At 43.0% G+C, this 11,894-nt stretch overlaps 1 protein-coding gene across 2 annotated transcripts; it reads left to right on the top strand.

Annotated features, from left to right (window-relative positions):
* The first annotated feature begins 577 nt into the window (after nt 1-577).
* Nucleotides 578-10,609, top strand: LOC124864464 (NEDD8-conjugating enzyme Ubc12). 2 transcript variants are annotated; one of them, XM_047359252.1, is made up of 7 exons: nt 578-894; nt 1,204-1,245; nt 3,586-3,680; nt 7,038-7,076; nt 7,978-8,081; nt 8,360-8,423; nt 9,011-10,609. In XM_047359252.1, the coding sequence occupies exons 1-7, from the start codon at nt 780-782 to the stop codon at nt 9,149-9,151; spliced, it is 600 nt and encodes a 199-aa protein (XP_047215208.1). In that variant the 5' UTR covers nt 578-779; the 3' UTR covers nt 9,152-10,609. The 2 variants fall into 2 exon arrangements, with proteins under 2 accessions (XP_047215208.1, XP_047215209.1); XM_047359253.1 differs by lacking the exon at nt 1,204-1,245 and having other exon boundaries at nt 585-894.
* The last annotated feature ends 1,285 nt before the right edge of the window (nt 10,610-11,894 follow it).

Here is an 11,894-nt window from a genome sequence, read left to right as displayed (position 1 = left end):
TCAGTGGAATTTACCAATTGTTATACTTAATAACCATGCTAAATAGTGTTAGAAATACGATGTAGTAACGATGATTGTCTCAGAATGTTTTGCATTCAAACACTAAAGGAACATGTTCACAAAGAAAGGTTCTACATATATTTGTCATATATTTGTCACAAACAACTAGAAATGCAGGTAAATAGTTTTTACAGCAAATAATATCATATAATGCTTTTCAAATGCATGGCGGCCATATTTGATTGTAAGGTTGGGGTTGGTGAGAAAACCCAGTTGTAATCCTGAGTTTAATTAACTTTTGGTCATTTCTTCATCATGAAACTTGGACATTTTCTATTTTTTGGACAAAGCAATAATTAATCGCCAAAATAAATTGAATTCACCTCACTCTCCTCATCCTCCATTCTCACGGAAATTGGACGGAAATACATAATGCATCCAACAATGTTAAAACAATATAAACCCCTTCATAGTTTTTAATTCTGACAAAACTGCAGCTCCCCTCTTCTTTTAACACCTTTCCAGGTTCCAATTTACCCTACCAATATGGCGGCCGCGCTGACGCGCCGCATCAGCATCCATGGCTCCTCCTTGCCCGGCCTCTGCGCAGCTAACAGGCTAAGCTGGCTCGGCGGCTCGCAGGTTCTCTCGGTGTGGTTAGTTAGTTTGAGACGCACCGGCTCCATCCACAGTACGGTGCAGTTCCGAGCGACCAAACTGAAAGTTCACGCCCGGTAAAGGGACGCCGAGTTTGGATATCAGCTTACAAACAGGTGAAGATGATTAAGCTGTTCTCCCTGAAGCAGCAGAAAAAAGACGAGGAATCTGCTGGAGGAAACAGAGCCGGAGCCGGGGGGAAGAAAGCCAGCGCGGCCCAGCTTCGAATACAGAAAGGTGGGTCAGTTACCCTACCAGGGCTCGCCCAGCTGCCCTGCCCCACAGCGGGGCTTGTTTTCCGGGCACCGAATAGTAAACACAGGGTAAAAAAAACAACAGTTCAGCCTGGGGATCAGTGCGTTCAGGCCGGCTGTTGTTACCCAATGAGGCTAACAGTTAGCGCCACAGCTAGGAGCTAACGGCGGCTAGCTCCTACTGTCACAGTTAAAAACAAACTGAACCGGAGCTAAAATGTTAACACACAGATATAACTATAACCACAACCTGCCTAATTCCAGTTACCAGAGTAACCTTCTATAATTACAGGTTTCAACCAGCTAACCTGCTGTAATCAGATGTTTCAACCAGGTAACCTGCTTTAGTCAGAGTTTCAACCAGGTAACCTTCTGCAATCAGAGATTTTAACCAGCTGTTAAGAACTGGATACATTTTAACTTGCTGTCATCAGATCTTTAACCAACTAACCTGCTAAGAGGGATCTCAAACAACTAACCTGCTATAATTACAGGTTTCAACCAGCTAACCTTCTGTAATCAGATGTTTTAACCAGCTAACCTGCTAAGGGGGGTCTTAAGCTGGTGTAATCAGATGTTTCAACCAGCTAACCTGTTAAGGGGGATCTTAACCAGCTGTAATCACAGGTTTCAACCAGCTAACCTTCTGTAATCAGAGGTTTCAACCAGATAACTTGCTAAGGGGGATCTTAACCATCCAACCTGCTGTAATCAGATGTTTCAACCAGCTAACCTGCTAAGGGGGATCTTAACCAGCTAACTTTCTGTAATCAGAGGTTTTAACCAGCTAACTTGCTAAGGGGGGGGTCTTAACCTGCTGTAATCAGATGTTTCAACTAGCTAACCTGCTAAGGGGGGTCTTAACCATCCAACCTGCTGTAATCAGAGGTTTTAACCAGCTAACTTGCTAAAGGGGATCTTAACCAGCTAACCTTCTGTAATCAGAGGTTTTAACCAGCTAACTTGCTAAGGTGGCTCTTAACCTGCTGTAATCAGATGTTTCACCCAGCTAACCTGCTAAGGGGGATCTTAACCAGCTAACCTTCTGTAATCAGAAGTTTCAACCAGCTAACCTGCTAAGGGGGATCTTAACCAGCTAACCTTCTGTAATAAGATGTTTTAATCTGCTAAGGGGGGTCTTAACCTGGTGTAATCAGATGTTTCAACCAGCTAACCTGCTAAGGGGGATCTTAACCAGCTAACCTTCTGTAATAATATGTTTTAACCTGCTAAGGGGGCTCTTAACCAGCTGTAATCACAGGTTTCAACCAGCTAACCTGCTAAGGGGGATCTTAACCAGCTAACCTTCTGTAATCAGATGTTTTAACCAGCTAACCTGCTAAGGGGGGTCTTAACCTGGTGTAATCAGATGTTTCAACCTGCTAAGGGGGGTCTTAACCAACCAACATGCTGTAATCAGAGGTTTCAACTAGCTAACCTGCTAAGGGGGCTCTTAACCATCTAACCTTCTGTAATCAGAGGTTTCAACCAGCTAACCTGCTAAGGGGGGTCTTAACCAGCTAACCTTCTGTAATCAGAGGTTTCAACCAGCTATCCTGCTAAGGGGGATCTTAACCGGCTAACCTTCTGTAATCAGAGGTTTCAACCAGCTATCCTGCTAAGGGGGCTCTTAACCAGCTATCCTGCTAAGGGGGCTCTTAACCAGCTAACCTGCTAAGGGGGATCTTAACCAGCTAACCTGCTAAGGGGGATCTTAACCAGCTGTAATCACAGGTTTCAACCAGCTAACCTTCTGTAATCAGAGGTTTAACCAGCTAACCTGCTAAGGGGGATCTTAACCAGCTGTAATCACAGGTTTCAACCAGCTAACCTTCTGTAATCAGAGGTTTCAACCAGCTAACCTGCTAAGGGGGATCTTAACCAGCTAACCTTCTGTAATCAGAGGTTTCAACCAGCTAACCTGCTAAGGGGGGTCTTAACCAGCTAACCTTCTGTAATCAGAGGTTTCAACCAGCTATCCTGCTAAGGGGGCTCTTAACCAGCTATCCTGCTAAGGGGGCTCTTAACCAGCTAACCTGCTAAGGGGGATCTTAACCAGCTAACCTTCTGTAATCAGAGGTTTCAACCAGCTATCCTGCTAAGGGGGCTCTTAACCAGCTATCCTGCTAAGGGGGCTCTTAACCAGCTAACCTGCTAAGGGGGATCTTAACCAGCTAACCTTCTGTAATCAGAGGTTTCAACCAGCTATCCTGCTAAGGGGGCTCTTAACCAGCTATCCTGCTAAGGGGGATCTTAACCAGCTGTAATCACAGGTTTCAACCAGCTAACCTTCTGTAATCAGAGGTTTAACCAGCTAACCTGCTAAGGGGGATCTTAACCAGCTAACCTTCTGTAATCAGAGGTTATGGAGGTTGTTTTTGTAAAACCAAAAATGACATCCAAGTCCTGAGACTACCAACATTTCAGAGCTCTCACTCTGAGCTACGTTTAGTTCCACCAGGTTCCCACTGCCTGCTGGTTCTTCTTGAAGTGGTTCCGGAGCTTCTTGAAAACATCTCTAAGGCAGGGTTCCCTCAGGACAGTGTTTACCTCCTCACACCTTATGACACATTTAAATTAGCGAGGCTGTAACCATGGCGATGATAAACGGCAGTTTATATCCAATGGTTTGTCCCAGCTGACTCAGGATGATGATGATGTGTTTGTGTTGCAGACATCAATGAACTAAACTTGCCAAAGACTTGTGAAATCAGCTTCCCAGATGACGACGACCTCCTCAACTTTAGACTCATCATCTCACCTGATGAGGTGAGAGGAGTTCAGGAAAGCTCTCACCTGCATATTCTCATTTCTCCTTAGGAATGGCTTTTATGCTTTCTGTGTTTCTTTGTGTTTTTGATTATATAATAAAATTATTAGATTATTATAAGACACCTTTCCTTTGGTGCATCCGTAGTTTTTTCAGCGAATCCAGAAGTTTCTGCAGTGGTTCACTTCTTCCTTATTTTGTTATATTACAGCATTTTTCTTGACTGGGTTAAATTTAAATTTTTCCTCACATTCTTCTCATAACATCCCATAATAACAAAGTGAAAGACCTTTAAAGTGTTTGCAAGTTTATTAAAAACTAAAACTACAGAAAAAAATCACCTGAACAGAGGAATCCACAGCCTTCGCTCAGCACAGTCTCAGCCTCTGATCTTCTGCATTCGTCTCTACAAGCTTGGCTTACCTGTTTTGTGTGCAGATGTTCTGGAGATCTTCTCAGGCTCGGTCAGGTTGGATGGCTTGTTGTTAGGCAGACACTTTAGGTCTTTCCAGCGATGTTCAGCTGGATTTAGAGCCAGGATCTCTGGCTCAGGAACATTCAGAATGCTCCTGAAGCAACTCCTTGGTCTTCTTGGCTTTGTACTTCATCTCATTGTCATGTTGGAAGATGAATCTTCACCTCAGCCTGAGGTCCAGAGCGCTCTGGAGCAGGTTTTCTAGAAGAATCTCACTACGCTTGTTGTTCTCATCTTACCTTCTGTATGAACTGGTCACCCACTTCCTCACAGCATGATGCTGCCACCCCCATGCTTCAGAGTACGGATGGTGTTCACCAGGTGATGAGCAGTGCCTGGTTGTCTCCTGACATGACACTTGAAGTTCAGACCAAAACCTTCTACTATGGTTCCATCTGGTCCAAGGGTTTTTGTTTCTCCTGCTCTGATGATCTTCAAGGAGCTTCTTGGCATAATTCAAGCAAGCTGCCATTTTGTTCTGACCACTCTACCATAAGGCCTGATTGGTGGAGTGCATTACAGTGGTTGACCTTCTGGGTGGGTCTCCTATGTCCACAAATAAACACAAGAGCTCCACCTTAGTGACATTGGGTTCTCTGTCACCTCTTAGACCAAGGCCCTTCTTCTGATTACCCAGTTTGGTCGGGCAGCCAGATTTAGGACGGGTTCTGGTGGTTCCAAGCTTCTTCCATTCCCAGGAGACCACACAGCTTTTTAGGACGTTCATTGATGCCAAAATCTTTGTGACCTTCCTCAGATTAGAGCTTTGACACAGTCCTTTGACTTCATTCCTTGGTTTCTGCTCTGCTCTGTCAGCTGTGAGACCTTTTATAGACAACTGTGTTCCTTTCCAACCACAGGTGGACCCCAAACATGTTGAAGAAACATCTGATGGATGATCAGTGGAAACATGATGCACCTGAACTCGGTTTTTAGAGTCGCAACAATGGCTGAAATCATGTTTTCACTTTGCCGCTGTTTAGAGAAAACTATAGTCGGATACCTTCTGGTTGCTCTGGATTTGATTTGGATCCTGATGATGAACCCTTTTCCGGAAGACCTTCGGGTCAGGAGGAGGTTTAACTCTAGCATCTCAGTGACACTGCTGCATTCAATGCACGTTGGAGTGTTATGTTCAATTCTTCTGGATTAAGGAGAAGAAAAGCTGGCAGCTCTGAGGTTGATACTAATGCAGAATATTCCGGGTTGTTACTGAGTCTAATAAAGTAAAGAATATGTTCTTGAAGTTTACCTGCTGTAGATGAGTGACGGTACCACTGTAAACCCGGTTCTATCTTATCACCCAAGTTCCCTTTTAATGACATGGAACTACCGTATTTTCCGCACTATAAGGCGCACCGGATTATAAGGCGCATAGAATAGAAGCTACTGCAGTCAAACGTTTGACTGGGGTTGCGTTATGCATCCACTAGATGGAGCTAAAGAGAATGTCAACAAAACAGTCAGATAAGTCAGTCAGTCAAACTTTATTAATACACTACAAACCAGCGTTCTGATAACTCCATTCACTCTCATGGTAAGGTCTCCTCTACATAGAAATCTATTGAATAGAACCAACCGCACGTTAGGAATGCATTGGAGTCTATGAAGTTGAAGTTGAAATCAAACGTTAGTTAAAACGTGAAATTCAGTAAACACGTAAAAGAAACAGTTTGATGCACTAAATCAAACGTTAGTACTGTTAACCTTTCCTGTTTCTGTCCCCTGACCGTAGTCTGATGACATAGGGGAGACGCTTTCTCCAGGGCCGAAGTTACTAGTTTCCTCGGGGTTAACTCCCTCACTCATACGTTGCTGAGTTGAACATGAAGAAACAGCATCAAAACACTGAGTTGTTGACGAGATTCGGGGTTCTTTTTAATGACTTTGCAGCACGTAAAAACACAGGGCTTACAGACTCATACACCGCTGCTCCGGTCGCCGTCTCTACCCACCCCACACACACAATAATACCGACGTCACTCCTTCACTCTTGATTCTCAGCTACGGCAGCACACAGCGCCACCTCTGTCCGGAGGAGTAATGTCAACATCTTCCATACACACACACGAAACATACACCCCACACACTGAGCTTCTAATCACATATAGTTCAGGGGCAATTCCTGCAACAGTACATTCAAACGTTATACACACACAAGTGGTGTTGGACTAGGAGTAAGCACAGTACAGGTGTTTACCGCTATTACTTCGGCGACGCCCCTGACTACGGTAGCCGTAATGCTGCAAGCGGTGCGGCTTTGTAGTTTACCAGTCGTACTGAAACATTTTGACAGAGCGCCGTGTACAACCAGTATGGATCAACCAATTAACCAATTGATCCATATATAAGGTGCTCCGGATTACAAGGAGCACTGTCATTTTTTGAGAAAATTAATGGTTTTTAAGTGCGCCTTATAGTGCGGAAAATACGGTAGTCTTAAAGTTGCTGTTTGATCATTTATTTAAAACCTGAAATTCTTTCCTTCAAATATGATCCAAAGATTTTTGGCTTCCTTGAATAATTGAAGTTTGTTTTTAATCTGCTTAGTTTGGGACGAAAACTCTGAAGTTCAGCATAAACAAGAAGTCAAATTAGCTCTTTGTGGGATGTTCAGAAAACATTTAAAAAGCACAACCACAGTCCAACTATCTGCTGGAAATCTGGGTTCTGCAACAAACATGAGTCAGAACCATGAATTCAGCAGGTAGAACATGTCAGTCCATCAGGTGAGAAGTCAAAGCAGAGCTGTGCCCATTCCATTGTTAAGATGCAGGTAGAGAGAAGATCAGCAGGGAAAGTGTGGATCAGATGAATAGGAGGAAGTTCAGCTTCCAGACTGAGTCTCATGCTGAAGATTCATTGTTTTTGTCTCTTTCAGGGTTTTTACAAAGGAGGAAAGTTTGTCTTCAGCTTTAAGGTAACAGTTCCTCATTCTTCTTTTCCTTAGTGGTTGAACTCCTGAAATATCCCAGAAATACTTCAATTCTTACAGGAGCAACTCAAAAAGATTCCAATATGTTTAAAAGTTCAATATTTTCGTCCTTCGTTTTAGAATGAGAAAGTCTAATATTCTATAGATCATCACACATAGAGCGTGAAACATTTCAAGCCTTTATTTCTTGTAAGTTTGATGATTTTGGTTTACAGAGAATGAAAACTCCTGGTGTCAGAACCCTAATCAGCTAATTAACTTCAACCACCTCTCTGTGAAGTTCTGTCGAGAGGAAGATGAGAGACACCAGAACCAACAATGCAGCTATTAAAGCAACCTGGGCTTCCCAACCACTTCAGCAGAACCTCAGGCTGATCTCCTCCATGCCACGCCCCCCCTGAGCCCAGACCCAGAACTGAGTGCATTGAACTCAATATAGTTTCTAGAAGTCTGACATTTTTTAAATCTGCTTCTTATAGATATTATGTAATATTCTCACTTTCTGAGGCACAGATTTTTGTGCTTTTCATTCTCTATAAACCAGAATCATCAAAATCCCAATAAATAAACATTATGGTTGAAATATTTTCCTCCATGTAAAATGAATCTGTATAATGTTTCTGTTTCTGAAAAGAGGGGCGGAAAATGCTGAACGTTTTCAGGGTATTCTCATTTTCTGAGATGTTCCTGTAGGTTGACGGATTTTTTTAGCTGTTGTGTTTCCATGAGTCGAGCGGCTGAAGAGCTGCGCAGGTCATTCAGGATCGTTTACCTGCCTGGTAAATCAGGACACGCCTGGATTTATTTTCTACTCTTCTGGACTTTTTCCTTCAGATTCTGTGAACTTTGTTCTTCCAGATGTTTTCATGTAGTCTGTGTGTTTCAGGTGGGACAGGGTTACCCCCACGATCCCCCGAAGGTAAAGTGTGAGACGATGGTTTATCACCCCAACATCGACCTTGAGGGAAACGTCTGCCTTAATATTTTAAGGTCAGTCACCAGCTTCGGGGTTCTGACCAAAACCCGACCTTAAAATCATGGTGGATGTGGATCAGAAGCCATTAAATGATTAAACTAACTGGACCAATATGATTTTAACACATACAGTGGTTCTGTTGGGTCTTAAAAACTCAACCATCTCATTTAGCTGCTGAAACTTTGCAGTTCATGTAGAACAAACCATAATGGCTTTAAAACAGTCTGAAAGTCCTAAATGAAACCTTCTCCTCAGTGCAGACGCTGGTTTAACTGTTGTCTCTTGTCCACAGAGAGGACTGGAAGCCTGTTTTGACAGTAAACTCCATCATCTACGGTCTACAGTATCTATTTCTAGTGAGTTCAGCTCTGACTCTTTGAGTGTTTGTGTTTTTTAAACCTGCAGGCTCAGGGAGGCAGATTTGGTTCTGCTGGTCTTTACAGATTGCTTTCTCACTCCAGTCCTTGAACCTGACCCAGTCCAGTCATCTGAAAGCCTGACCTACAGTATATCCATGGTTCTCAAACTGTGGTACGAGAACCACTGATGGTACATGGGCTGCATTTAGTAGTATAAGTTAAATTTGAAGCAGGTGAGGTCCTCCTACACCTTACTGAGGTGCTACTTGTCATTACTGCAGTAAACAATCAGTTAAAGAAGGAAGCACCTCTCAGGTTCCAGGTCAGCACCCTGCTCAATAACGTAGTTCACTTAAAGGTGACAGAGACAGTCATGAAATGGGTTCCATCAGGCCCATTCAGTGCAAGAACAGAGCAGTTGGGGCCCAAACGAGCATCCACCTTCTTAGCACAGAAGCATGGTTAAACCAGTGCAGCATCCTCAGCTTCCAGTTGGCTGCTCACTGAGCCTACAGGTGGTGTCCTACCTGACTCCATTCAGTGTTGTAATCAGACCTATCCCTGTTTCCCCCACCCCACTGCAGGAGCCAAACCCAGAGGACCCGTTGAACAAGGAGGCAGCAGAGGTCCTCCAGACAAACCGCCGGCTCTTCGAGCAGAACGTCCATCGCTCTCTGAGGGGCGGCTATGTGGGCGCCACCTACTTTGAGAGATGTCTGAAGTAGCTCACCATCCCACCGTCCTCCAAGCTCCTCCCACTTCTCCCCTTTACCCCTTCTTCCTGATCTCTCCTTCCTCCTCCAGCTCGTCTTTGGTTCTGCTCGCAGGAGCCGCAGCGATGGAAAGCAGCACGACGCAACACGCTTTCCTGTTTTAACACAAAAGAAGAAGCTTCACCTCCCACTCCTCCTCTTCCTCACTTGTCCCCTCCCATCTCCTCTTTCTCCTTCCACATTTCTGTTTCAGTTCCACCATTTAGACACCACAGGAGGACACCAACAAACGACACACATCTGGAGGGGGATGAAGATGAAGATGGAGGAGGACTGTGGATGGACAGATTTGGGGGGGGAGTGTGTTTGTGAATGTTGCTGTGGTCAACTTCACAGCACTGATGAAAATGATGCTCACCAGATTATCTGTTTTTATTTTGCGTGTGTGGCAGGACGCCTGACATCACACAGGTGATCAGAAAGACACGCCCCTTCCCTGTCACCGCCTTCATTCATTGGTTAAAGATCAGAAAGAAAGCAGCAAATTCCAAACTACTCGCTTCGTTCCTGCAGTAAGGTTCTGAGGGGGGCGGAGCTTCTTGTTTTGTAATGACAGGAAGTCAATCAGAGGGGCGGGGCTTCTCACTTATTTCCTGCAGGAAGTCTCTGATGGGTTGGATCTTCTCTCTGGAAGCCTATGGAGGAGCAAAGTTTCTCTTTCTTCATGAAGGAAGTCTGAAGGCGGAGTTTCTCACTTTGTTCCTAAATGAAGTCAGAAAGAGGGTGGAGCTTTTCGCTTTATACCTGTGAGAAGGTCTTAAAGGGGGTGGAGCTTTTCACTTTACTCTTGCAGGAAGTCTAACAGGGGCAAAGCTTTTACATCAGTGAGCAGATGCGCCTTAAGTTTTTTTCTTAAAAAATTTTAGTTTTTTAGCTTAAAGTGGCTGCAACGCCCCCTACAGGTGTACTGAGGGGAGGCTGGGCATCTCAGTAAAGGGGAGGAGCTAGTTTTAAGGGGAGGGTTTGATAGAGTAGATTTAAGTAGCAGGTGGGACGGGCTTGTAAAGGTGGAGTAGCTGGTGGAGGAGGAAACATGCCTTAAAGTCTTTGTAGCTGTTGAATGGCAAGTCGATCAGGGTGGGAGGAGCTTATTCCTGCAGGAAGTTGACAACAGACGACATGACGGACATGAAGGAGTTGATCTGTTTGGAGTTTGCTGCTGAATAAATCCCATGAAACGCTGGTGGGCGGGGCATAATATGATGTGGGTGGGGTCATAGCTTAGTGAGGGTGGCTGCTTGTTTAAATGAGGGGGGGTTCGGGGGGCTTTTTGATTTTCATTTTAGGGTAGGGTCAGGGGCAGGCGCTTAAAATGTTACGATTCTATTGTGTATATTGAAACCCCAGCTGTTCACTTTGACTGCAATATGATTTATGTTAAATAAAATATGAACTTGAATGACGAGAAAACTTGAACTGTGTCTTTGGACGACACAAACACGCTAAGAACATGTCGGCAGGGTTGGGGTATCATGGGTCTGATCTGTCTGGATTGATCTCTGCTTTCAGGATAAAAGCTTCTAGGGTCAAAAGGGTTCAGGAATTTACTGGCATTGCTTTCTTTCTGTGAGATGAGTCAAATTTCCATGTTTGCTTTACCAACGCATGAAAACATGTTTAAAAATGAATTGATAAAAGAAACTACCTAATTACAATAATATTTACAGGGTGGTCTTTATAAGTTGATACTTTAAACGAATTACTAGTTTGTTTCAGGTTTACTACCAGACTCACAAAATAGCCACATTTAAATCTCTTCTAAAATCAGCTCTGAGATGTTTTTATTTCTCTGCAGAGGTTTTCCACCCAGCAGGGTCATAAGAGCCTTCATGAACTTCAACATGACGGGCGTTCATAACCGGTTCATCTTAGCTGTGATTTCCTCGCAGAGCAGATCTGCAGTAACACAATTCAATAACTGGTCAAATTATTCTTCAAAGGTTTTATTCATTTGGAAATAAATGCATAAATATTTTTTTTAATGCATAATTAAATGCTTTATTCATTAAAATATCTTCAGTTTATTCATAGGAAACAGATCTTACATTGCTGAGTTATTTCCTGGTTTTGTTGCTGGAACAAGTCATGAATTGATTTGTTCTGCCAACCATCAAAACCAGTGGATGGACCTAATGCAGGTCTGGTCCCAGTAACTGGTCAGGTTAAGCTGCTCACATTCCTTGTGTTTACATTCATAATTTATTCAATATTATATGTAATGTTTCTTTTGAAAGGTTTCAGATAGAAAATATCTAAGCTTATTTTGTTAACCTTATTATTTAATACATAAAATCAGTGAATACTGGTTTGTCACTGAAGGATATATTAACATATTTATCATATTTGTTGCGTTTCTGTTACAAATGAAATCCTAAAAAAATTAGACGCAGACCTTCATATGTGTGTATGTTTTGGAAATGTTTGCCATTTTCCATCCCTTTTCTCCTTGATATTCATTTTAAAATTTCAAACTGAAAGTTAAGTCATTTTTGTGCTCAAAAATGAGTGAGCAAAAATTTAAATATGCTTTATTTTTTAATGGGAAAATAAAAAGGTTTCCTGTTTTGCTTCATCTCATGATGTCACTGCACACATATGGAGCTTTTTTTTACATCGGGCTCACAATATGAATAAAAAAAATATTTGCCTGCATCCAAACTATTCCAAATTTTAGTTGTGTTTATGTTCTTTTTTA

The sequence above is a fragment of the Girardinichthys multiradiatus genome, chromosome Y (assembly GCF_021462225.1).
Source record: "Girardinichthys multiradiatus isolate DD_20200921_A chromosome Y, DD_fGirMul_XY1, whole genome shotgun sequence".
NCBI classification, from domain to species: domain Eukaryota; kingdom Metazoa; phylum Chordata; class Actinopteri; order Cyprinodontiformes; family Goodeidae; genus Girardinichthys; species Girardinichthys multiradiatus.
This window is presented reverse-complemented; position numbering and strand designations above follow the sequence as displayed.